The sequence below is a fragment of the Thalassophryne amazonica genome, chromosome 7 (genome assembly GCF_902500255.1).
Source record: "Thalassophryne amazonica chromosome 7, fThaAma1.1, whole genome shotgun sequence".
NCBI classification, from domain to species: Eukaryota; Metazoa; Chordata; class Actinopteri; order Batrachoidiformes; family Batrachoididae; genus Thalassophryne; species Thalassophryne amazonica.
Window position 1 is genome coordinate 52,788,309 of NC_047109.1, and position 27,385 is coordinate 52,815,693.

Genomic DNA, 27,385 nt, shown 5'->3' on the forward strand with positions numbered 1-27,385 from the left:
TATCACAGACTGAACCCCCCCCCCCCCCCCCCCCCCCCAAAAAAAAACAATTGGTCCGCTCTGCCTTCACTGCACATTAGGTATGTGGAGATTAATCGATATGAATCAGTATTTAGATACAAACGTGCACGATGCAACTGTATCGATTTATTCAGTGTGCATTGCTTCAATTGATGGGTGAAATTGTGATGAATCGCTTGCTGCGTTCTTGCATCGATTTTTTTTCCAGTACTCTGTCAACAAGTGACTCACTTTAAGTCACTCATTGAGAGTGATATCTTACTGTTTAAGTTCTGACTTTGTGATGAAGCAGGTTCCACATATGAGGAAACCGATTCCTGTTCCTTAATGTTGAATCTGGTAACTTTTCTGCCTATAAGGAGTAAAACAAATCCTCTGCCTCTAGTAGAATCAGAAGAATACCATAGATCTATACTGAATTGCAACTTCTTATTTTCTATTTAAATTTTTTAGATAATTTCTTGGCATCATGTTGAATCGCATTGTGAGGAATTAACTTGCCATCAAATGCATATCAAACCGCATCGAATCAGGAGCAGGGTTGAATCATATCACATCGTACTGTCAGTATAATCAGGTGTCCCAAAAAAATATGCAACATTTTATCAGCAAAGAAAATGGTCAAAGTATATGTCTAGGAAATAAATTTATGGTTGGATAGAAAGCTGAAAGGTTGAAGTTTTTCATACCAATGTCAACATTGGCCCTGCATTTTGTCAGTCTAGCATAAAGTCGCTGCACCTGTTTGACACACTTGGTCTGGTGCCAAAACTCAATTTTTGTTCGCTGTAGTATGGTTAATCTTGGCATTTTCCTGAGTCTTGCTTGGCATCAACATAAACTTCAAGGTCTCTGCAAGTAAAAAAGAAACATAAGTGATTAAGTTTGTAGCATTTAAGGGTCAAACCGAGTGTTTTAAATGATATATATATATATATATATATATATATATATATATATATATATATATATATATATATATATATATATATATATATATATAGTATCGCTGGCAGTGTATCGGGATGCATATCGAATCGTTGTCAGTGATGACATTCATATGCCTACTACGCATGCGTCATTTGGGACCACAGCAGCTCGTCTGAGTCTCTACACCCAATGCGATCAAAGGGAATAATGTGCTTATTAACCATCAGATGACAAGGTAAAACCTCTTTAATCATTCTAAAGTCGGCTTTAAGCAGAACTAAGCCGTTTGAAGCAGAAATGAGGCAATAATTGGTGAGTCGCTACTGACGCTTTGAAATGACGGAGGCGCAGTGAACACAGCAGCTTGTCTGGCTGCTGCGCTCTGACCACGCCCCATCTTATTATGAAATAATGCTGAATTTATGTGGAAATGATTGTTGTACAAAAGCTTCAGATATATGTCACTCAGATAGATGATGAATGGAGTGCAGTTTTAAGCAGGCGGAGGTGATGGTCGAGTGGTTAAGGCGTTGGGCTTGGGTTCAAATCCCAGCCTGATTGGAAAATCACTAAGGGCCCTTGGACAAAGTCTTTAATCCTCTATTGCTCCCGGTGTGTAGTAAGCGCCTTGTTTGGCAGCACCCTGACATCAGGGTGAATGTGAGGCATTATTGTAAAGTGCTTTGAGCGTCTGATGCAGATGGAAAAGTGCTATATAAATGCAGTCCATTTACCATTTAAGCAGAAACGAGGTGATAATCGGTGAACCATGGCTGACGCACCTGCCTGCCTTCACTGCATGCATGCGCAGTGAAGGCAGGGAGGACCGATTTTTAGGGGGGACACTGGTCCTCCCCTGCTGTCCATGTGCATTTGTTTTCAACGGAGCTGGTGAATGCAATCTGTGGAGCCATGTCTACTGAGGTGGGTAACAATACACAGCATCATATAATAAGGTTTAAGACAGTGTATATTTCTATTGTATAAGAGGCTGTTGAGAAGTATTGAGCCTGATCCAGAAAAAAAAAAAAAACAGAATGTGGTTCTCCATCTTGTGCATTCTGAGAAACCACCATTTCTCAAATGTGTGAAAGTTAGACTCATTGAGTACAATGCTCAGCTCAGAGTCGAGCCGCTGCTCCTCCACAGCGAAAGGAGCCAGCTGAGGTGGCTTGGGCATCCTTTCCGGATGCCCCCTGGACACCTTGCTGGAGAGGTGTTCCGGGCACGTCCCATTGGGAGGAGGGCCCGGGGAAGACCCAGGACACGCTGGAGATACTATGTTTCTCGGGTGGCTTGGGAACGCCTCTGGGTTCCCCTGGAGGAGGTGTGTGTAGATTGGGAGGTCTAGGCGGCTTTGCTTGAGCTGCTGCCCCCGCGACCTGACTCCGGATAAAGCGGAAGAAGATGATGGATGGCTGGATGGGTACAATGCTGAGAAATGCTTGTTTTTCAGAATGCAAAATATGGAGAACCATATCCAATTGTTTCTGTGTAGACACAAAACTTCTCAACTGTCCTCATAAGAAATAAAACCTTTGTTGGCTTGTTTTTATAGCTGCTAGCTAGCCAATGCCTTGCCTTGAGGGAGGTGTTGTAGTGCCATAACGCAGTTTGTGTTTCTCACCCAAAGGAGACCAGGGCTGTGTCCCTGAAGTTACAAGGCTGGTTTTTCACTATGAGACGCTTTTTTTTTGGGGGGGGGGGGGGGGGGGGGGGGGGGGGGGCTGCATTTCCCCGAAACAAGTCATTTAGCATTCATCATTACTCAGAAACTGTTAAATGAAGGTACAAGTGTTACATAGTTCCCCTGTAAAAATAAAGATTATAAATTATAACATTTTAATTATCCAAAATTGGTTTGTTTGTATTTATTTTGGAACACATTAAACTCTGACCACGACTATGTATTAGTTGTGAACAACTGTAGATGTGTAAAAAAAAAAAAAGTGTGTGTGTGTGTGGGGGGGGGGGGGGGAACGACATTTTTTCAAGGTTGTCTCAGGTAGCTAGTGAAAATAAATACTGTAAATACATTAAAGAAGTCTCCCAAATGAACTTATTTATGTCGTCCTTGTAAGACAACAAAGCCTGAATATGCTACTGTGTGCTTCCATATTGTTTTCTGACATTAAATGAACACAGTTTGAATGTTTACAACTCAGAATCTCCAAGTCATGAACACAGCATTCGTGTGACGCTCTCAGCAGAGCTGAAGTCATGGCTTCCACACCACACACCTCTAAAGCTGGGTTAACACTGTGCAAGTTTTGGCCCTTTTTGAGACGATTTTTCACTCGTGCAAGAATTCTTTGCATTGCGCTGAGTTTCAGCTTAATCGTGCATCCTGCATCGTGTAGTATACATGGAGTAACGCGCTGCTCACGACCACCTCCCCATCGGCAATCGTATGGTTGGATGAATATCAAACCTGTTTGATATTCTGGTCGGCCCTCGTGAGGGTATCGTGCTGTTGAAGCAGCGCTACAAGCGTCTACGAGCCGATTTACCCCAACCTCTGTCACTGTGCATGTGCAAACACCGATGCGGAATTGGAGAAAGCATAAAGAGTGATCATCTCTTTGAGAGAGCAGCTTCTGTTTTTTCCCCCTTATTCTTCAACTCGTGTAAAGTTTTGTGTGTGGCTTCTGAACGTACAATGTGAGTAGTCAGATCGCATCAGAGCATCGGGCCGTATTGTCTGAGAACATAAATTGTGCGCTCTGAACTTTTACACCCTACGGTTTTGCCGTACAGTTTGAGCTGGAGCCAAGTACAATGATTGAAAATATCGTCCAGTGTCTGCCCAGCTTTAAACACTGCTCCACGACTTTTTTCCCTTCGCAAACATTTAATTTTTACTGCCAAAGGCTTTCTCCGATTAACTCAGTGGGACGCACTGGTCCTCTGCTTCAAACCAAGAAGTAGTTGGAGCATTGGCGTGTGTGGGAGGGGAGGAGGAGTTGTGTGCCCGCAAGTAGCAGCAGTGGTGCTGAGAAGCTGTGTTAACTAGAGGAAGGGGGGAAAGGCACTGTTGGCGTTGATTCCATTGTAATGGTTTGTTTTGTTTTTTTAAACAGCCCCGGTGTATTTACATGAAAATAGTTTATCCTGTAAACAAAATGTTTTTCATTGTCTTATTCATGAACAAAAACAAAATCCTAAAGAAAGAATGACCACATAAAGCTCCAACGCACCTCTTGGCAGATGGAATTGATATCGGCTCCTGAGATCTTGTCTGGCCTTGCAACATCTGCACATCATTTAAGGACTACTAAAGAACAAATAAAACATTCACTGAAAAATTTTGCATTTTTATTATCGAATGACTGGATAGCATTTGTTTTACACTGTAGATGAACAGGCTAGTAATTGTGATTCATATTCCCTACTGGTCACCTCATGCAAGGGCTGCTGCATGACCACAGTCAGGATACAACCAGGAGGGAGCAGTAAAAATCCACACCAAAATTTGTGCCAACCGTGTAACCTTTGTGTGACCAGGATGTTACACTAAATAAAGTACAATAGTATAAATGTACTAATCAGTAACTATTGGTAATTTAGATATTTTTTTCTAGGCTAGATTTCAGAACCTAGATTTGACTCTAGGAGCAGAGTGAGGCAGAACACAAGTCGTTAAATTTAATTATACCATGGATTAAAAAATATGACAGACAAGACATACAATTCATTGGAGTTGAATTCGAATGGCCATTCATATAAATTATTTGCATTCTTGTAAATGCAACTTCAAAGTTTCACGAGAAACCACAAGAGCCCATGTGACTTTTTGTCAGTGTGCAGCACAACAGTTGATGGCCCAAATGGGAAAAAAGCGTCCAGAGGTATATCCGAGTGCAAGTGGGGGAATCTGTAACAGTCTATGAAGTGGGGGTGACCAAGAGCAGTGAGTTGCGAAGGGACTTAAGGAAAGGATGGCTGCAAAGCCTCCAACCCGCCCAGAGCACAGCGGTTGGGGTTCAGCAGGTGATCTTTGGGATGAGTTCAGGCTTCAGGCTTTGTTTAAAGGCTTGTTGCCTTTAAACAGACAGATCCTAGCTCGCCATCAACACTTGGCCAATTCTGTCTTTCTAAATGATTCTAAACTCCTTTCCGGCAACGACGGTTCTGGCAGACGACTCCTGCAGCAAACGTTCCCCAAGTGTGTGTCTCGCGTTTCTATCGGCAGTAACTCACTTCCAGGTTATAAGCCCAACCAAGTGGCTGCGCACCGTCACGTGACCGTGTGACGTACTGACGTCAACACAAAGTTAATTATTATCAGTCATTAAGAATAATACTAACAATATTGAGATTATTAATATTAAGAATATTAACAATAATACTGAGAGAAAGGTAAAATTAAATAAACAAGGTTTTTCCACCTGGGTTACATTTGCACACAGCAGCAGGAGTAGGGGCTGCCAAATATGAAGGAAATTCAAATACTTGCAAAGGTCCTGGTCAAAAAGCTGAGAATCCTGCATTTGTAAACTCAGCATCTATCCAAATTTGGGTTTGACAGGCATTAGGGGGTCTGTTAACATCATACCATTTGTTAAAGAAACCATTAATTTTTCATAAAGATGGGGAATTGCCCTCTTACATGTTTCATGTGGGTGGTGGGGGAATTAAAATATTTTGAGGTCGTAGGTAATCTCAAAACCACGGACATGCGCTTCTTCCTATAGTTAGTCTGCATGATGCCGATGAAGGAAAAGACATTATTCACTATGGAATTTCCCCCCAGATCATTATGTCCTCTTCATTATAATGAGCTGTAATTTTGCAACGTTACAAAAATAAACCTACGTTATAGTGCTTGGATTTTGGGAGAAACTAAAATTTCTCAGCTTTGAAATCTGGAAGGCCCTATAGCTTTCAAGTTAATATTTTGTAATACATTCTGTCTCGGTCAGTTTCATCAGCACTGTGCTAAGAAAGCTGTAGCCATCGCTCTGCCAGTGCTGGCTGGTAGCTGAACAGCAGCACAGCTACACAGGTTTCTAGTGCGCATTTACGCTTTGTTTCATATACACACCAAATTTAATTCTGACAGATGGTGCAAGGGTACACTTCTTACTGGGAAATCAAGTACCACTTTCTGTATGAATACAAAAGTTCACAAAAAATTGTTATTGCTCTAGAAGGATACAGTCCTCCAGGTCGACCTCCTCAGACAGGTTCATTTTACTAGTGATGGTGGAGAAAATAAGACGTTTCTGCCTGCGGTCAGGCAACGGGAACTCAATCTTTCTATCCAGACGACCAGGACGTAGTAGTGCAGGATCCAGTGTGTCTGCTCTGTTGGTCGCCATGATCACCTGAGAGGTTCAAATGTTAATGAATATCACATGAGCATGGTAGAGCCTTATAGGCTCCTCATAATAGATTAATCTAGTTCCCTTTAAAAGTGCTTGCTCATGGCTCAATCAACTGAGCTAATGTCAAAACAAATGCATTCTTGGAGACTCACAAGTTAAATCAAACAGAGGATCCAGCTAGTACATAGTATAGTGTATGAAAATGTTATTTTTGTCAAAGGACTTGTGTGTGGCTACAAAGTAAAAACAAATGCTGCTTGCATCATGAACACTCATTCAAGAGCCAGAAAAAATAAAATAAAAATCAGAGAAAACATACAGCTAAGCTTTGATCAAGTTTGATGAAATGCCCACACACAGAAAGGAGAATATTTGAAAAGTATACAAGTATATGAGGCATTTATGTTAAAAAAGGACAGTTTCATTGCAATCGGGCTGGGTGATACGATCAAAATCTCATATTACTATAACAAGATATATGTGTATATATCACCCACTCACTCATCTTCAACCGCTTATCCGGAACTGGTGTCGCAGTCTGAACGGTCCCCCCTAAAAATCGGTCACCTTTTGCATACTGTGCATGCACACAACAATGGTGACGCACATACTTCCAGTAAAATCAGGCCCCCCCGGGTTTCTCACTATGCTGCTGAAGGAATAAGACGCTTGCAAGCTCGCTTGAGATATATACACTCAACAAAAATATAAACGCAACACTTTTGGTTTTGCTCCCATTTTGTATGAGATGAACTCAAAGATCTAAAACTTTTTCCACATACACAATATCACCATTTCCCTCAAATATTGTTCACAAACCAGTCTAAATCTGTGATAGTGAGCACTTCTCCTTTGCTGAGATAATCCATCCCACCTCACAGGTGTGCCATATCAAGATGCTGATTAGACACCATGATTAGTGCACAGGTGTGCCTTAGACTGCCCAGAATAAAAGGCCACTCTGAAAGGTGCAGTTTTATCACACAGCACAATGCCACAGATGTCGCAAGATTTGAGGGAGCATGCAATTGGCATGCTGACAGCAGGAATGTCAACCAGAGCTGTTGCTCGTGTATTGAATGTTCATTTCTCTACCATAAGCCCTCTCCAAAGGCGTTTCAGAGAATTTGGCAGTACATCCAACCAGCCTCACAACCGCAGACCATGTGTAACCACACCAGCCCAGGACCTCCACATCCAGCATGTTCACCTCCAAGATCGTCTGAGACCAGCCACTCGGACAGCTGCTGAAACAATCGGTTTGCATAACCAAAGAATTTCTGCACAAACTGTCAGAAACCGTCTCAAGAAAGCTCATCTGCATGCTTGTCATCCTCATCAGGGTCTCGACCTGACTCCAGTTCGTCGTCATAACCGACTTGAGTGGGCAAATGCTCACATTCGCTGGCGTTTGGCACGTTGGAGAGGTGTTCCCTTCACGGATGAATCCCGGTTCACACTGTTCAGGGCAGATGGCAGACAGCGTGTGTGGCGTCGTGTGGGTGAGCGGTTTTCTGATGTCAGTGTTGTGGATCAAGTGGCCCATGGTGGCGGTGGGGTTATGGTATGGGCAGGCGTCTGTTATGGACGAAGAACACAGGTGCATTTTATTGATGGCATTTTGAATGCACAGAGATACCGTGACGAGATCCTGAGGCCCATTGTTGTGCCATACATCCAAGAACATCAACTCATGTTGCAGCAGCATAATGCACGGCCCCATGTTGCAAGGATCTGTACACAATTCTTGGAAGCTGAAAATGTCCCAGTTCTTGCATGGCAGACATACTCACCGGACATGTCACCCATTGAGCATGTTTGGAATGCTCTGGACCGGCGTATACAACAGCGTGTACCAGTTCCTGCCCATATCCAGCAACTTCGCACAGCCATTGAAGAGGAGTGGACCAACATTCCTCAGGCCACAATTGACAACCTGATCAACTCTATGCGAAGGAGATGTGTTGCACTGCATGAGGCAAATGGTGGTCACACCAGATACTGACTGGTATCCCCCCCAATAAAACAAAACTGCACCTTTCAGAGTGGCCTTTTATTGTGCACAGTCTAAGGCACGCCTGTGCACTAATCATGGTATCTAATCAGCATCTTGTTATGGCACACATGTGAGGTGGGATGGATTATCTCAGCAAAGGAGAAGTGCTCACTATCACAGATTTAGACTGGTTTGTGAACAATATTTGAGGGAAATGGTGATATTGTGTATGTGGAAAAAGTTTTAGATCTTTGAGTTCATCTCATACAAAATGGGAGCAAAACCAAAAGTGTTGCGTTTATATTTTTGTTTAGTATAATATATATATATATATATATATATATATATATATATATATATATATATTATACACAACCCCTGGCAAAAATTATGGAATCACCGGCCTCGGAGGATGTTCATTCAGTTGTTTAATTTTGTAGAAAAAAAGCAGATCACAGACATGACACAAAATTAAAGTCATTTCAAATGGCAACTTTCTGGCTTTAAGAAACACTATAAGATATCAAGAAAAAAAATTGTGGCAGTCAGTAACGGTTACTTTTTTAGACCAAGCAGAGGTAAAAAAAAAAAAAAAAAAAAAAAAAAATATGGACTCACTTAATTCTGAGGATTAAATTATGGAATCACCCAAATTTACAGGGTGAGGATTATCAAACTCTTAAAAAAGGGTAAATCATTACGCAATGTTGCAAAGATGTTGGTTGTTCACAGTCAGCTGTGTCTAAACTCTGGGAAAAAAAAAAAAAAAAAAAAAAATATGGACTCACTCAATTCTGAGGATTAAATTATGGAATCACCCAAATTTACAGGGTGAGGATTATCAAACTCTTAAAAAAGGGTAAATCATTACGCAATGTTGCAAAAGATGTTGGTTGTTCACAGTCAGCTGTGTCTAAACTCTGGACCAAATACAAACAACATTGGAAGGTTGTTAAAGGCAAACATACTGGTAGACCAAGGAAGACATCAAAGCGTCAAGACAGAAAACTTAAAAACAATATGTCTCAAAAATCGAAAATGCACAACAAAACAAATGAGGAACGAATGGGAGGAAACTGGAGTCAACGTCTGTGACCGAACTGTAAGAATGGGATTTACATACAGAAAAGCTAAATGAAAGCCATCGTTAACACCTAAACAGAAAAAAAAAAACAAGGTTACAATGGGCTAAGGAAAAGCAATCGTGGACTGTGGCTGACTGGTTGAAAGTCATATTCACTGATGAATCTCGAATCTGCACTGGGTAAGGTGATAATGCTGTAACTTTTGTTTGGTGCTGTTCCAATGAGATTTATAAAGATGACTGCCTGAAGAGAACATGTAAATTTCCACAGTCATTGAAGATATGGGGCTGCATGTCAGGTAAAGGCACTGGGGAGATGGCTGTCATTACATTATCAATAAATGCACAAGTTTACGTTGATATTTTGGACACTTTTCTTATCCCATCAATTGAAAGGATGTTTGGGGATGATGAAATCATTTTTCAAGATGATAATGCATCTTGCCATAGAGCAAAAACTGTGAAAACATTCCTTGCAAAAACACACATAGGGTCAATGTCATGGCCTGCAAATAGTCCGGATCTTAATCCAATTGAAAATCTTTGGTGGAAGTTGAAGAAAATGGTCCATGACAGGGCTCCAACCTGCAAAGCTGATCTGGCAACAGCAATCAGAGAAAGTTGGCGCCAGATTGATGAAGAGTACTGTCTGCCACTCATCAAGTCCATGCCTCAGACTGCAAGCTGTTATAAAAGCCAGAGGTGGTGCAACAAAATACTAGTGATGTGTTGGAGCGTTCTTTTGTTTTTCATGATTCCATAAGTTTTTCCTCAGAACTGAGTGATTCCATATTTTTTTTTCCCTCTGCTTGGTCTAAAAAAGTAACCGTTACTGACTGCCACAATTTTTTTTTCCTGATTTCTTAGTGTTTCTTAAAGCCAGAAAGTTGCCATTTGAAATGACTTTAGTTTTGTGTCACATCTGTGATCTGCTTTTTTTCTACAAAATTAAACAACTGAATGAACATCCTCCGAGGCCGGTGATTCCATAATTTTTGCCAGGGGTTGTATATTGTGATAATGGATGCCACTGAAGAGAGTTTTGGATGACAGAAAGACTGTTCGTGATTACAATGAACTGATGGAGGCGATTAAGGACCACTTGAAGGGCTGCACTTACCCCACTAGTTTAACCAAAAACCAGAAGAGGGTGGTGAGGAAGGTTCTGGACAAAGGGCAAAAAAATGACGAGCGTAATAGGTCCTTTTAATTTATGAATATTATGGCATGATCAAATTGCCACATTAATTAAAAATGACAAGCGTAACAGATCCTTTTAATGTATTAATATTATGGCATGATCAGACTGCTCCATGAATATTAAAAAATGATGCACGTAATAACTTAGGCATGTGGAGATTAATCGATACGAATCGGTATCTAAATACAAACATGCGCGATGCGAGTGCATAGATTCATTTGAGGGGTTGAATCCTGTTGCATTGCTCACTGCCTGCTTCCATCGATTTTTTTCCGAGGCACACTGAATGCACCATGGAGAGAAGCCAGAAATAACATTTCTACCACAACAAACATGATGACATCAAGAGCCTTTTTGCTTAATGATTGCCTTATCGGTCAGTCAGTTCTGGACACCAGAGCGGCCGTTGTTTTTGAGGGTGCTTATCCTGAAAATAATAATTTCTATTTCTACAACCCTTAAATGCAGTTTTTACTTGAAAATGATTTTACAGCTGTATGTAGCCACGAGAAAAGTGAGTGTGAGGTAGTTGAAGCACGTGGAGCAGGAAGCAAAACAAGAAGAGGGAGTGGGAGGACAAAATGGCAGCTGCGCTACTTAAAACCTTCATTTAAAGAAAGTGAAGTCCACAATCAAATCTCTTAGCCTTCTTCAAAAAAACATGTATAAAAAATAAAATCCACCGGAGCTGATTCAGGCTGCATAAATCATGCCTGGGTAACAACGTGCATGGAGCTGGAGGGCAGACAGACAGTCTGTCAGGAAGACAGACTGACTGACAGCTGTAAAAATTACATATGAGTAATTTGGATTTTATCTTCAAAGGCGGGCCGGCAAAGTAGAGCCCGTGTGTGTGTATATACATATACATGCACAAGGTGGGTAAAATAAGTATTGAACACATCACCATTTTTCTCAGTAAATATATTTCTAAAAGGTTCTATAGAGGGTATGCACGTGATGTAGTCAAACCCGGTGTCACCAACCAAACGGTACCCCTTAAAAACCAGTCAGCCCTGCCTTCATTGCACATGCGTCATTTCGGAGCGTCAGCAGCGTCAATTCTGAGCGTCACCAGGGGTTCACCAATAACCACCTGGTTTCTGATTCAAACTGCACTCCAGTCATTATCTATCTCAGTGACAGATATCTGAAGCTTTTGTACAACAATCATTTCAGCATTATTTCATAATAAGACGGTGAAAGCGACCACAGTGCAGCAGCCAGACGAGCTGCTGCTTTCACTGCACTTACGTCATTTCAGAGATTAGTAGCACCTCACCGATTATCGCCTTGTTTCGACTTAAAACGGCCTCGTTTCTGCTTAATAATGACTTCAGAATGATTTAAGAGGCTTAACTTTTGTCATCTGATGGTTAATAATCACTTTAATCCTTTTGATCGCTTTGGGCGAAGAGTCAGTCTCAGATGTGCTGCTGTGGTCCGAAATGCATGCACAGTGAAGGTAAGTGGACCAATACATTGGCATGCTGGATGGTAAACAAGGCAACAGCAGCTGTGTGCGCTCATCCACAAACACAGCTCACACTGTGTGTAATGGGACAGTCCACATTGTAAGAACAGGAAATCAAACAGTTTTAGACTCAAACAGAAAAAGTATTATGAATCAAGCAGCTTTAATACAGTTTTAAGGCTGTTGGAGCTCTTTGAGGTTGTTTAATTAACGATCGTTAAAGCCAAACCAGCATACCAGCGTTTACTGCTGTTGTGTGAATAAATGCTGGTAAATGCACAAACAATAACATTCATTAAAGTAAATTAATTTGGTATGAGAGGTATTTAACATGTATTTTACCTCCATGTTTCGCTAAGCAGGAAAAACAACATAAACAGGGCTGTGAAAAATCCACAGAATTCCACTGTAGATTTCTCCCCAGACAATGGAATAACAGTTTCTCTCCCCTCTCACTCTGTTCTCTTGAGCCGGCTGCTCTTCCAGCCTGGTTCCATTAAAAGCCACAATGTCTTTTTCCAATGAAAGAAAGTCTACATTAATAAAAAGTCACTTATATTCTTGTGTGAATTTCTGTTTGAATGGCACAATGTCTATTTTCTAGTGAGATAAAAATTCTTACCATGCTTACATCCTGATGGCACAAGATGCAGGACGCTTTTCCCGGTTATCTTTGGGATGTGTTCTTGAAAATATTCATTGCTGACATTCAATTCAAGCCAATGCCAATTCCACGGATTCTTGATTCCGTTATGTTTATTCAACTTTCTGACATTGTCTTTCTCGCCGTCATCCTTCTATAGGATGTCTGGTCACTGGTCACGTTTTCAGAGATGTATTTTCCTCCGTGGACACTGATCTGTAATTCCGTGGATGCTGAATTACAGATCAGTGTCCGCGGATTCATAAAACGTGCACGATATCATTTAAAAAAAAAAAAGAACACTTTGCGACAGCCATTTTCCTAACTCGGTGACTATCACGATTATAAAACTACCCTCCCCCCATGATGAAATCCGCGGATCTTTCACAGCCCTGCGTATGACATAGCTTTTGACAAAATGATTACTCGATGATTTACACGTAACATATTTCTCATGATTACTTGATGATTTAAACTTCACAACATATTTCTTTGACTTATCCTTTCATTCATCCTGGAAGTGCATGGATGGACAAGATGCTGCGGCCACATGAGAATTATTAAGCACTTCCTCGGACTCAAATACATTTTTCTCACCTTCACATTGACATTCTGATCAAAGCCATCCATTTGATTAAGCAGCTCAAGCAGGATTCTCTGAACCTCCCTGTCAGCTGCAGGACAAACACAGTGAACATGACCATGAAGTGGTTATATTTGTAGACATGAAGCCAGCAAATCACTAAATGTCTTGAAATAGGACACTTTGTCCAAGCAAGGGAAAAAAAAAAGAAAAAAAAAAAAAGAGTGGAATGCTCTTATTTTATCATTATGTTTACACTGTTTAAAATTTTAAATGCAAAGTGGAACATAATAACCCCCCGACTCTTCCAGATTTTAAAAATTAATTTATCATCTGGCATTGATCAAAACATAACTCCAGCTATGTATGCGTGACCTGTGTTTGTTTGTACCTCCGGTCTGTGCATCAAATCGCTTTGTGGCGATGGCATCAATCTCATCGATAAAAATGATGGCAGGAGCATTTTCCTTTGCCAGTCGGAAGACGTCACGTACCATACGAGGACCTTCACCCAAGTACTTCTGAACAAACTCTGAGCCAACCACACGGATGAACGCCGCTACAGGAAGACAGATTAGACAAGGAAGAATTTATTTTCTGAAGATATACAGTAAATAAATATGAAATTGGTCACTGGATCCTAGATCTCTGGACATAAATGGAAAGAAACAAAATCTGTAGTTTTTGTCAAAAGCATTTCCTTTCAGATATAAATGAGAAATTTAACTCCATAGCCTCTGAGCTGAGCTCTTGCAGCCGACTGCACTGCACGCAGAGATCAAAGTAATTCATAAAGAACGGAGAACGTCTAATTTTGGTGGGTAAAAAAAAACAGTTTTGGTCTGTTGTAGTTTGTGGTTTGTATTACAACATTTGGAAAGAGGTGTCATTTGATTTAAAAAGACGATTCACTTCGGAGCCGCGCAGTTACTCCCACAAAACAGATTCCTGATACACACCCTCAAAAACAACGCCCGCTTTGGCGTAATATGAACTGAAGAACTGATAAGAGAATCGTTGAGCAAAAACGCTATTTATGTCTGTGGATCGAATCATTTCTTATCGATTTTTAACAGGAACTGGTTGTCGATATCTATCCCTATTTACAGATGATGGAGGCCACTGTGCTCATTGGGACCTTCAAAGTAGCAGAAATGTTTCTGTATCCTTCCCCAGATTTGTGGCTTGAGACAATTCTGTCTCAGAGGTCTATAGACAATTCCTTTGGCTTCATGCTTGGTGTGTGCTCTGACATGCACTGTCAACTGTGGGACCTTATATGTAGACAGGTGTGTGTCTTTCCAAATCATGTCCAAACAACTGAATTTACCCCACGTGGACTCCAATTAAGCTGTAGAAACATCTCAATGATGAACAGTGGAAACAGGATGCACCTGAGCTCAATTTTGAGTTTCATGGCAAAGGGTGTGCAAATATGTTCTCATTAAAATGAGCTGTAATTTTTAAACACGTTTCAAACATAAACCAACATTAAAATGCTTGGATTGTAGTAGAAACAAAATTTTGTCACTTTAGTGAAACTGAAATGGTTGTATAGCTCTAAATTGATCCTTTATACCTTTCTCACAGCCCAGGTTATCTCCTCATTGAAGAATTATAATGTTCCCCATTATATTTTAGATGGATTCCAGGTTGAAATCTTTAATTTCTTCAGGTTAGCATCAGTTTATCTTTGAAGTGCTCATGGAAGACTGCATGGTACAAAACTAGCCAATCAGATTCCTCGACACATAAGCAACATCTAAAACGTTCCACCGTTCGTCAGAAGAGTCAACTAAGATGGCCATGCCCTTAGTGAAAGTTGGAAATGCAAATTTTACCCAAATAAATGTTAAAAAAAAGAAAAAAGAGAGAAAAAAAAAGTTTTTCCCGAATGGTATGTCTACTTGGGAAGGCTCAACTGCAATTAGCTAGCAGCTCTGATCAGAGCTGCACTGAACTGATGATTGATTTTCAAATTATGGACATTTTATATTATTTTTCCTTTGGCATCCCAAAAAGTATTACTAGTTACTACTATTATTATCATCTATATTATAACTGGGCAGCGCAGTCTCGTTTGAGGGCGGGCACGAAAGGGGTAAAATATGACGCATATGATGTAATTTCTCTACTTCCGGGGACAGAAAAACGGCACTGAGTTTTGAGGCAAATTACACGCAAACAAAGTGAAAATGCAAAGGAAATTTGACGATCCTACTGGAAAATGGACGTGTTATGGTTCGTTTATGACCCGGAGCACAAACATGTTGAGGAGGTCCTGCACGAGAGAGAACGCACCTACTCTATGTAGCTGTGTAGGCTAACACAGCTAACTCAGCTCGTCTTCCTTTCTCCACTGAGAACCAAAAAGAACTGCACCTTTCACGACTGCTTCGGTGATTGCAGCCGAAAACAAAACAGTCCACCATTTTCACATTAGAATTGACGCTGTTTGTGGGAAGAGACTAATACCCAGACGGCGTGGGAGAGTGTTAGCACAAACCATACGGAGGATGGAGGTTTCAACGAAAGCCATTTTAAAACAGCGCTGGCAGGTTCGCCAGGTGACACCGAGTATTAGGGATGTGAATCGTTCAACAACTCATGATTCAATTCGATTCCGATTCTTGGGGTGACTATTCGATTCAGAATTGATTTTCGATTCAAAGAGCTCTGAAAAATAGTTATATTACTTAAAAAATGTTTATGTTTAAGAAAATGCAGCTTTACAAGGTTAATCAAGTGATTCTAGATGTAAATTTACTTATCTGCTTTGCTCGTTTGGAGTTGGCTGACAGTTTAGCGAAGCGCTGGTCAGTAGTCGGCAGAGACCGCTGCTCCCCTCTTTAGCTCCGGGTGATGACGTAGCATGTGGGCTTGCGGATTTGAAAAATTTCCGAAGTACTTGACTTTCATTTTGCAGATTGTGCACACTGCACAAGTCATGTCAAGCTCCTTCTTACGCAGCAAATATTAAAATCCAAAATGCGCCAAAACATTTGCCTTCAGTAAAGACGTGCTGGCTGAATTAGCTCTTCGTCCACTATGCTAAGCTACAGCCACTGAACTCTGCAGCTCACGAGTGTTTGAAGCACGCCGGACCCCTCCTCCCCCCCACAGGGATGCTGTAGTACGGAAGCCGTTGCCTGACAAACAGTACACGCAGCGAGTAAGCAAGAAAATATTAAAAAAAAATGCTTTTTAAAAATCGATTCTTGGACATTTTGGATCGATTCAGAATCGTAATAAATAAGCATCGCGATTCGGACGTGAATCAATTTTTTCCGACACCCCTATGTACGAGGTCTGTCCAAAAAGTATCAGACCTTTTTATTTTTTTCAAAAACCTTATGGATTTGAATCATGTGTGCTTGCATGAGCCAACCTTGAACCTTCGTGTGCATGCGTGAGTTTTTTCACGCCTGTCGGTTGCGTCATTCCCCTGTGAGTAGGCTTTGTGTGAGCACTGGTCCTCCCCTCTCGTTGGATTTTCATTACGAGGTGGAACGATTTGGAGCTTTGCTGCATCAAATTTTCCAGAAACTGTGAGAGACTGCCAGGTGGAAACCATTCGGAAGATTCAAACGGCTTTTGGTGGCTTTTCAGTCGAGTGAGTATCCGAGGAATTGTGTAAGAGCTGGACATGTCACAACATGTCCTGTGAGACTTCCAACTTCCGCACGTCTTTCATTACAAAATCTCCTGTAACAGTGGAATGCGCCGAAAAAGTGCTGATGTACACCTCTTCTGCAATTTCTCTGGTAGTCAGATGACGTCCCGGATCAACACAGCGTTCACTTTGGAAATGATCTGGTCATTTCAGCCTGTCGATGGCCGCTCGGAGCGTGGCGCATCCTCCGCCATTGTGCGCCGTCTTTAAACCAGTTGTAACACTCCTTAATCTGTGTGATGCCCACAGGATCGTCACCAAAAGCCGTCTGAATCTTCCGAATGGTTTCCACCTGGCTGTCTCTCAGTTTCTGGAAAATTTGATGCAGCAAAGCTCCAAATCGTTCCACCTCGTAATGAAAATCCAACGAGAGGGGAGGACCAGTGCTCACACAAAGCCTGCTCACAGGCGAATGATGCAACCGACGGGCGTGAAAAAAATCACGCATGCGCATGAAGGTTCAAGGTTGGCTCATGCAAGCACACATGATTCAAATCCATATGGTTTTTGAAAAAAATTAAAAGGTCTGATACTTTTTGGACAGACCTCGTATGCGTTTAAGTTTACCGAGCCAGGCTGAATGGTTTGTGCTGAAACTCCCACACTCCGCTTGGGGATTCTCTGACATCCTGACACCGGCTGTCCCCAGACATGGTCAAATCCCATGATATCATGTAGGGGTTCAAACGAGACTGCGCTGTACTATAGCAAGGTAGCCTCTGTGTGCGTGTGTATGGCTTTGATTATAGAGAAACTGGAGAGAGCTGACATTTGCTGTAGGGATGAATCGAGCCACATTTTTTCCATTTCCGATCCGATCTCGATACCCGAATTTGGATATCTGCCGATACCTTTCCGATACCAGAGCTCTGCTTGCTTTAATATTATTGTTGATTTTCTGAGGATATTTTGTGTTCCCAGTTATACAGCTTCATGATTAAGTGTTTAGGAGGATTTTCTTAAAAAGGAGACCTGAAGGTTCAGCTACACTTTGCTCGAAGATACATCTAAGATGCAAGCCTAGATTTGATGTTTTGGTGAAAGAATTAAGTACTTTTATTTATAGAATTATTTTTATGGACTTAGGGACTTTAGAGAAAAGACGGCACTCTGTCTCTCTCTCTCTCTCCTTCTCAATTTCAGTGGAGCTTTATTGACATGGGAAACATATGTTTACATTGTCAAAGCAAGTGTTACAGTAAAAATTAAAAATTAATCCTCTCTCCCCTCTCTCTGTCTCTCTCAATTCAATTTCAATTGAAACATACATTTACATCGTCAAAGCAAGTGTTGGAGAATAAATAAATAAATAAATAAAGAGTCTCTCCCTTTCTCTCGCTCATGCTACCGCTTCCTCTTGCTCGTTTTCTCCCTCTCTCTCTGTTTCTCGCTCTGTATCTCGCGCATGCTCCCTCTACCTTGTGCTCGCTTTCTCCCTCTCTGTGTCTTGCGCACGCTCCCTCTCCCCCTCTCTCGCCATTTTCCTGCTAAGAGGAAACTCGAAACTTTTTGGAAACACGAAGCCTTTCAACTGTAAAGTAAACAGTAAATTTCTAAAGGTATTGTCAGCCAGGCTCATGAGAGGAACTCTGGATTAATACTGAAGGATTTTGATGTACAACCCCTGGCAAAAATTATGGAATCACCGGCCTCGGAGGATGTTCATTCTGTAGAAAAAGAGATCACAGACAGGACACAAAACTAAAGTCATTTCAAATGGCAACTTTCTGGCTTTAAGAAACACTATAAGAAATCAGGAAAAAAAATTGTGGCAGTCAGTAACGGTTACTTTTTTAGACCAAGCAGAGGGAAAAAAATATGGACTCACTCAATTCTGAGGAATAAATGATGGAATCACCCTGTAAATTTTCATCCCCAAAACTAACACCTGCATCAAATCAGATCTGCTCGTTAGTCTGCATCTAAAAAGGAGTGATCACACCTTGGAGAGCTGTTGCACCAAGTGGACTGACATGAATCATGGCTCCAACACGAGAGATGTCAATTGAAACAAAGGAGAGGATTATCAAACTCTTAAAAGAGGGTAAATCATCACGCAATGTTGCAAAAGATGTTGGTTGTTCACAGTCAGCTGTGTCTAAACTCTGGGCCAAATACAAACAACATGGGAAGGTTGTTAAAGGCAAACATACTGGTAGACCAATAGGGCTGAAAGAATTAGTCGAGTAATTCGAATAATTCGATTACAAAAAAATGTTCGAGGCAAATTCTGTGCCTCAAAGCTTCGTTTAACATTGTAGTACATATGTCAGGCCTGTGTGTGGCGCTGTAATGTCCCCAGAAAAACAAACAGAAGAAGAAGTAGAGCAAGCGCTAATCAAATTAGCACAAAAGCTACAGCTTTCCAACGCGACAAACAGAGGGAACTAAAGCTTTTTAGGAAAAAGACGGTCCACGCTGATAATCTAAAATAGCTTACTGTGCATTTAAAGCAAAGCAGTGTGTGTGTGTTTTTTTTTAACACAGACTGTTGCCTCTCTGCCTGGTGTGAGCGGCTCAGCACTGCCCTCACACAGCTCCGTCGGCCACAGAGTCTCTGGAAGAAGTCCACTCTTCTGTGTGACTCGCAATGAGTGTTTCGCTTTTTAATTTTCGCTTTTTTGGGCAACACACAATGCTTCACAAACACGGGAACTCAAATAAAATAATAAAAAACAAGTGACTGCGAGGCTGCATGTTCAACCTCCAGCTGAAAATGAAATGCGCTGGCTGAATCGCAGAGAGAGTGTGCATGCAGGAAATTCATGCAGGGACCCAGTCCACCACCATAATAAATAAATAAATAATTGAATAAAAATGGTTAAATTTTACAAGTTGGAGAAAACAAAAAACAGCCACAACCCATCCCCATTTCAGCAAAATGTCAAGACTTTGGCCCGACACCAGGAAAGATCCAAAACTTGTAAAGATGTGGAAAAAATAAATAATTACCCAGGAAAACAGAAAGGGATACACTAAATTTGATCATCTCCGTGATGACGCAGTGACATTGTGCCATTACTTAGGGAGAACCCTGAACTGTTAATGTTTTAAAACGCAAAAGTACTTTTTAACGATTACTCGATTAATCGCGAGAATAATCGATAGAATACTCGATTACTAAAATAATCGATAGCTGCAGCCCTATAGACCAAGGAAGACATCAAAGCGTCAAGACAGAAAACTTAAAGCAATGTGTCTCAAAAATCGAAAATGCACAACAAAACAAATGAGGAATGAATGGGAGGAAACTGGAGCCAACGTCTGTGACCGAACTGTAAGAAACCGCCTAAAGGAAATGGGATTTACATACAGAAAAGCTAAACAAAAGCCATCATTAACACCTAAACAGAAAAAAAACAAGGTTACAATGGGCTAAGGAAAAGCAATCGTGGACTGTGGATGACTGGATGAAAGTCATATTCAGTGATGAATCTCGAATCTGCATTGGGCAAGGTGATGATGCTGGAACTTTTGTTTGGTGCCGTTCCAATGAGATTTATAAAGATGACTGCCTGAAGAGAACATGTAAATTTCCACAGTCATTGATGATATGGGCTGCATGTCAGGTAAAGGCACTGGGGAGATGGCTGTCATTACATCATCAATAAATGCACAAGTTTACGTTGATATTTTGGACACTTTTCTTATCCCATCAATTGAAAGGATGTTTGGGGATGATGAAATCATTTTTCAAGATGATAATGCATCTTGCCATAGAGCAAAAACTGTGAAAACATTCCTTGCAAAAAGACACATAGGGTCAATGTCATGGCCTGCAAATAGTCCGGATCTTAATCCAATTGAAAATCTTTGATGGAAGTTGAAGAAAATAGTCCATGACAAGGCTCCAAAGCTGATCTGGCAACAGCAATCATAGAAAGTTGGAGCCAGATTGATGAAGAGTACTGTTTGCCACTCATTAAGTCCATGCCTCAGAGACTGCAAGCTGTTATAAAAGCCAGAGGTGGTGCAACAAAATACTAGTGATGTGTTGGAGTGTTCTTTAGTTTTTCATGATTCCATAATTTTTTCCTCAGAATTGAGTGATTCCATATTTTTTTCCCTCTGCTTGGTCTAAAAAAAGTAACCGTCACTGATTGCCACAATTTTTTTTCCTGATTTCTTAAAGTGTTTCTTAAAACCAGAAAGTTGCCATTTGAAATGACTTTAGTTTTGTGTCATGTCTGTGATCTGCTTTTTTTCTACAAAATTAAACAACTGAATGAACATCCTCCAAGGCCGGTGATTCCATAATTTTTGGCAGGGGTTGTAGTTGAGCAGACAGAAAAAAAAACTGCTCAGCTGCACTTTTGAGCTCTGAGCAGCTGCTTCACAGTCTCTGGGCGCCAAAGCAGCTGATTTTTTTCAGCAGACATTTCTACCTGTGGCTTAAAACCCTCGGCTGCAGTACGGAACAAACAGCTTTGCTTTAGCTCAGGAACCCCACCCCACCCCTCACCTCCTCACACTGAACAGTAAACAGCAGCGAGCATGCAGCAGTTGAGAGGTTTCACAGATTTGGCTTCTCTCTGATATCGGAAAGTGCCACAGATTGTATCAGTATTTTCCGATACTTGAATGACCTTGGTATCGGAAGCCGATCCCGATATTGGATAGGTCACAATTTTAATTTGCTGTTTGGTATGCTTATGTATTTTTTGTCAAGGATGAATGCAGCAAAAATGCAAAAGTTGATGGGACTAATATTTTTGGAGAACCCAGTAAATTTAGCCAACATCAATAAACAATGGACCATGGTTTTGGGGTTTTAAATGTTATTGTGGTTCATGCTAGTTTAACAGAGTTGTTAGTGTTATTGATTTATTGTGTTTTATAGTTCAATTGGTTTAGTCAGTTTAGTTAAGTGTCATATTACTGTTACCATGAGTGAGTTGTGTCACATTGCTGTTACCATGAGTGAAAAGTGTAGTGCTTTTGATGTCTTCTGTCACCGCCTCTGTTTGTGAGTGTGAAAATTAAAAGCACCTGCTTGCAGCAGAATGCAGAAAATACAAAAAGCTCTGCATGCGTGAGTATAACAAACTGGGGAGAGCTGACATTTGCTGTTTGGTATGCTTTATTTTGGGTCAAGGATGAACGCCACCAAAACGGGAAGCTGATAGGACTAATACTTTTGGAGAAATTACAGCCATTAGCTAACAACAACAATGTGATAATTACATTCTGGACTCACACACCACACCAGCAGGGGGTGGAAAATCATCTATATATTAAAAGCATGCATGTGTGATTTTATTAAGTTCAATGCAAGTACCTCATATAATTGTAAATATTTTAAAAATACATGGATGACACAAGAAAGTGAAAACATTTCCACTGGGGTCCATTTAAAAATGAAATGACAAAATAGAATAATAAAATAAAAATAATAATATTGCTAATAATAACAGTGTGTACATGATAAGAACCTAAACAATTTATAAATATATTAAGAACAGTAAATTACATAATTAACAGGAAACAAAAAGGTTTATTTCTAGTTCTGTGACAGACTGGTGTCCTGTCCCAGTTGTACCCCGCCTCGCACTCTATGACTGCTGGGATAGGCTCCAGGCCCCCACGACCCTTAACTGGACTAAGCAGTCGAAGATGAGTGTGTGAGAGATTTCTAGTTTTGGTTTAGTACTAAACACACATCTGTTGCGTGGTGAGTTACCTGTAGTGTGATGTGCCACAGCCTTAGCCAACATGGTCTTTCCACAGCCTGGAGGTCCATACATAAGGACACCCCTGGGTGGATCAATACCAATCTAACAGGGGAAAAGAAAAAAGAAAGAAAAAGACAGTGTGAGTGTGAGTATGAAGACTGACAGTTCAAACAATTTGTAGTTTCTGCCTGTGTCAATGGGTATGAAAATTATTTGTGTCAGGAAAGTTATTATGGTAGTCATGTATAGGTGCATCTAAAAAAATTAGATCATGAAAAAGTTAAATTTTTTTTTCCATTATCGATTCAGATTATCGATCCAATTCCTTATCTGTTCCCTTATCAATACCTCTTGTGAATTTTCTGTGTACTAAAAGTAGGCTTTACAGATTTTCTATGTCAACAACATTTTATTGAGTCTTAAAGTAAATAAATATGAAATTGGTCACTGGATCATTGATCTCTGGACTTAAAGAAACTCTACATGGTGGATCCTTGATCTCTGGACATAAACAGAAATAAAATGTCATTTTTGTTGAAAGCATTTCCTTTCAGACATTAATGGCATGAATGTCACTCCATACCTCTGAGCTGAGCTCAGCTGGCTGCGCTGCATGTCAGCTACAATGTAATGGCCCAGTCACACGGCACTTAACGAAGTGCAACGAAGCCCAAATGAAACAAGAAATCTGGACTTCCGTTTGCATCGTTTAACTTTCACGCAGCTTCGTTCCTGCAGCTGACACTTTGTCAGGATTTTTAAACTGTTGAAAATTTGAACGAATGCCACTGAAAACCTCAATTCGTCTGTATTTCGTTTTGCTGTCGTTCTTGATGGTTTCTTATCATTTGCTTAGTTGTTGTAACGTTAGCATTTAGTTTGACGTCATTCAACCAGCTGAATGTTTTCACAGTACAGAAGCCGTTTGAGCGCTGCTGCTGCATTCATGTGCCGTCGGAAGTTACAGGACAAACTTAGCCTGTTTGCTTGCATTTTTTTTTTTTTATCTGGGTGGGTGGTAAGCTTCACTGGGCTCAGACACCATATATAGGCCAGAATTAATCATTTGTTTGGATACAATTAATTTTTTTGCCACAAGCAACTACTGAATTTGAAACAACAAAAAGTTGTGTAATTTCCGACAGTACTTGAACGCAGTGGCAGCAGCAGCTCCTGCGTGCGCTTATTTTCTATTAAATATAACAATATGAGTTGCGTGCGCTTATTTTCTATTAAATATAACAATATGAGTTTAGGAATGACAATCCAGCCCTTATGTACATGTGGCAACAGGTAGATGATTCAAATGATTATACAACCCCTGGCAATAATTATGGAATCACCAGCCTCCGAGGATGTTCATTCAGTTGTTTAATTTTGTAGAAAAAAAAGATCACAGGCATGACACAAAACTAAAGTCATTTCAAATGGCATCTTTCTGGCTTTAAGAAACACTATAAGAAATCAGGAAAAATAATTGTGGCAGTCAGTAACGGTTACTTTTTAGACCAAGCAGAGGGAAAAAAATATGGACTCACTCAATTCTGAGGAATAAATTATGGAATCACCCAGTAAATTTTCATCCCCAAAACTAACACCTGCATCAAATCAGATCTGCTCTTTAGTCTGCATCTAAAAAGGAGTGATCACACCTTGGAGAGCTGTTGCACCAAGTGGACTGACATGAATCATGGCTCCAACACGAGAGATGTCAATTGAAACAAAGGAGAGGATTATCAAACTCTTAAAAGAGGGTAAATCATCACGCAATGTTGCAAAAGATGTTGGTTGTTCACAGTTAGCTGTGTCTAAACTCTGGACCAAATACAAACAACATGGGAAGGTTGTTAAAGGCAAACATACTGGTAGACCAAGGAAGACATCAAAGCGTCAAGACAGAAAACTTAAAGCAATATGTCTCAAAAATCGAAAATGCACAACAAAATGAGGAACGAATGGGAGGAAACTGGAGTCAACGTCTGTGACCGAACTGTAAGAAACCGCCTAAAGGAAATGGGATTTACATACAGAAAAGCTAAACGAAAGCCATCATTAACACCTAAACAGAAAAAAAAACAAGGTTACAATGGGCTAAGGAAACGCAATCGTGGACTGTGGATGACTGGATGAAAGTCATATTCAGTGATGAATCTTGAATCTGCATTGGGCAAGGTGATGATGCTCGAACTTTTGTTTGGTGTCGTTCCAATGAGATTTATAAAGATGACTGCCTGAAGAGAACATGTAAATTTCCACAGTCATTGATGATATGGGGCTGCATGTCAGGTAAAGGCACTGGGGAGATGGCTGTCATTACATCATCAATAAATGCACAAGTTTACATTGATATTTTGGACACTTTTCTTATCCCATCAATTGAAAGGATGTTTGGGGATGATGAAATCATTTTTCAAGATGATAATGCATCTTGCCATAGAGCAAAAACTGTGAAAACATTCCTTGCAAAAAGACACATAGGGTCAATGTCATGGCCTGCAAATAGTCCGGATCTTAATCCAATTGAAAATCTTTGGTGAAAGTTGAAGAAAATGGCCCATGACAAAGCTCCAACCTGCAAAGCTGATCTGGCAACAACAATCAGAGAAAGTTGGAGCCAGATTGATGAAGAGTACTGTTTGTCACTCATTAAGTCCATGCCACCGAGACTGCAAGCTGTTATAAAAGCCAGAGGTGGTGCAACAAAATACTAGTGATGTGTTGGAGCGTTCTTTTGTTTTTCATGATTCCATAATTTTTTCCTCAGAATTGAGTGATTCCATATTTTTTTCCCTCTGCTTGGTCTAAAAAGTAACTGTTACTGCCACAATTTTTTTTCTTGATTTCTTATAGTGTTTCTTAAAGCCAGAAAGTTGCCATTTGAAATGACTTTAGTTTTGTGTCATGTCTGTGATCTGCTTTTTTTCTACAAAATTAAACAACTGAATGAACATCCTCCGAGGCCGGTGATTCCATAATTTTTGCCACGAGTTGTATAAGGAGCTGTTCTGGAAGGCAGAATTCACACTGAGGATCAGTGGCAGCTTGTGGAATAACCGCACATGGGGAGTCAATGCGAGTTCACACGGACTGATCAATTTACTGCTCTGATATATTCAATCATCTTTCCACTTATATTTTCCCCCTTTTGGCAGTTTTCTGTTATAAAACAATATATATGACTTTGTAAGGTAATACAGTGATACAGCAGCCACAACTCAGAGTTTTTTTTTCTTTCTTTTTTTAAATTGGAGCAAGACATAGCGCCCAGTGTGTTGTCAGACAGTGAGGATTCTGATGATGATGAAAGAGATGATCCCTCTTTTGTTCTGGACAAGGAACCAGAGCAGGTGGATCCACTGACATGCGCACAGATCTCCAAAACTTCTGTTTGCAGTTTCTCCAGGACTCAGGCACTATGGGATCCGTCCCTGCGCCGAGTCCTGGAACTCAGAGTTGCAGACACACACACTGCTCCAGCAGTGGCTCCAGGTGCATTTCATTTAAAGTGTCGAGGTCAACTTTAGCTTTGGTTTCATTTTGTTCCTCTTTTATCCCTTTTGCGCTCTTGGTTTGCAGGTTATTTGGTGATAAAGCTAGTTCGTCCACCATTTCTCAACGATTTGTGACTTTTTAACTTTGTTCCCTTCATTCAGGAATCATCGTGTGCCATGTGACTGGGCCATAATTCATAAAGAACGCAGGACGTCTCATTTTGGGAGGAAAAAAAAAACATTGTGGTAGATTGTACTTTGTTGTCTGTAACAGAATTTGGAAAGAGGTGTGATTTGATTTAAAACAGTGATACGCTTTGAAGTTATTAATTCCGGCAGGACTCTAACTTGACTCGGCAGAGAGCGGCATAGTGTTTGGGCTGTGCGAATGGAACAGAGGACAATTCTCATTTCTTGCCGGCAACAAGACAAGAGTCACACTTTAATCTCCACAAAAGTGACTCATGATTGACATTTTTAAATGGCTTTGAGAGAGGTTAAGAAGCAGACTTGTCGCTTCTGAAAAGCAATGAAGCAGAGAACCAATAACAGCGGGTCAGAGCACTGCTTCATTGGATCAAGCTTCAAGCAGAGCTGCGCTGCAGAAGCGGTGGATTACAGACCCGCTACAGGGTCTGCAATCAACGTAGAGAAATGACAAACACCGGCAACTCTGAAGGACCGATAAGGGAAACGTTAAGCAAAAAAAAAAAAAAAAAAAACTATTGATGTCGGTGGATTGAATAATTTCTTAATTCTCGAAAAGAACTGGTTCTCAATACCCATCCCTAGACAAAATTTTTTGAGATGCACCTGCAGAATATTTGTTCTTCATTCAGCTGCTCCCATTTGGAGTCACAGCAGCAAATCAACCATTTCCAACTCACTATGTCTTCAGCATCTTCCTATGTCATACAAAACACCTGCATGTCCTCCCTCAGCGTATCCATAAACCTCCTCTTTATCCTCCTTCAACTCCTCCTGTTTGGTGGCTCATCCTCATCTTCATTCTCGCAATGTACCCTGGTTCCCTCCTCTGCACATGCCCAAATCATCTCAATCTTGCCTCACAGTCTACAAACTGTCCCATCTGTGCTGTCCCTCCAATGTGTCCATTCCTAATCCTGTACATCGTCACTCCCAAATAAAACAGCATCTTCAGCTATGCCTGCACCATGTTTCTTTTCTTTTTTTTAGTGCCACTGCTTCCAAGCTGTACATCATTGGTCCCACTATAGCCTTGTAAACTTTCCTTTTCACTCATGTCGATTTTCTTCTGTCACAAATCCT

At 40.7% G+C, this 27,385-nt stretch overlaps 1 protein-coding gene across 1 annotated transcript in view; it reads right to left on the reverse strand.

The window, feature by feature from the left end:
* Positions 1-27,385, reverse strand: part of psmc4 (proteasome 26S subunit, ATPase 4) — a 39,497-nt gene that overhangs the window by 615 nt on the left and 11,497 nt on the right. Inside the window, exons 6-10 of the mRNA XM_034174165.1 lie at positions 22,613-22,706; positions 13,651-13,818; positions 13,274-13,350; positions 6,110-6,278; positions 4,149-4,204 (exon numbers count right to left, since the gene is read on the reverse strand). Of these exons, the coding sequence (XP_034030056.1) occupies positions 4,149-4,204; positions 6,110-6,278; positions 13,274-13,350; positions 13,651-13,818; positions 22,613-22,706 (564 nt within the window). The remainder of the gene's footprint in view (positions 1-4,148; positions 4,205-6,109; positions 6,279-13,273; positions 13,351-13,650; positions 13,819-22,612; positions 22,707-27,385) is intronic.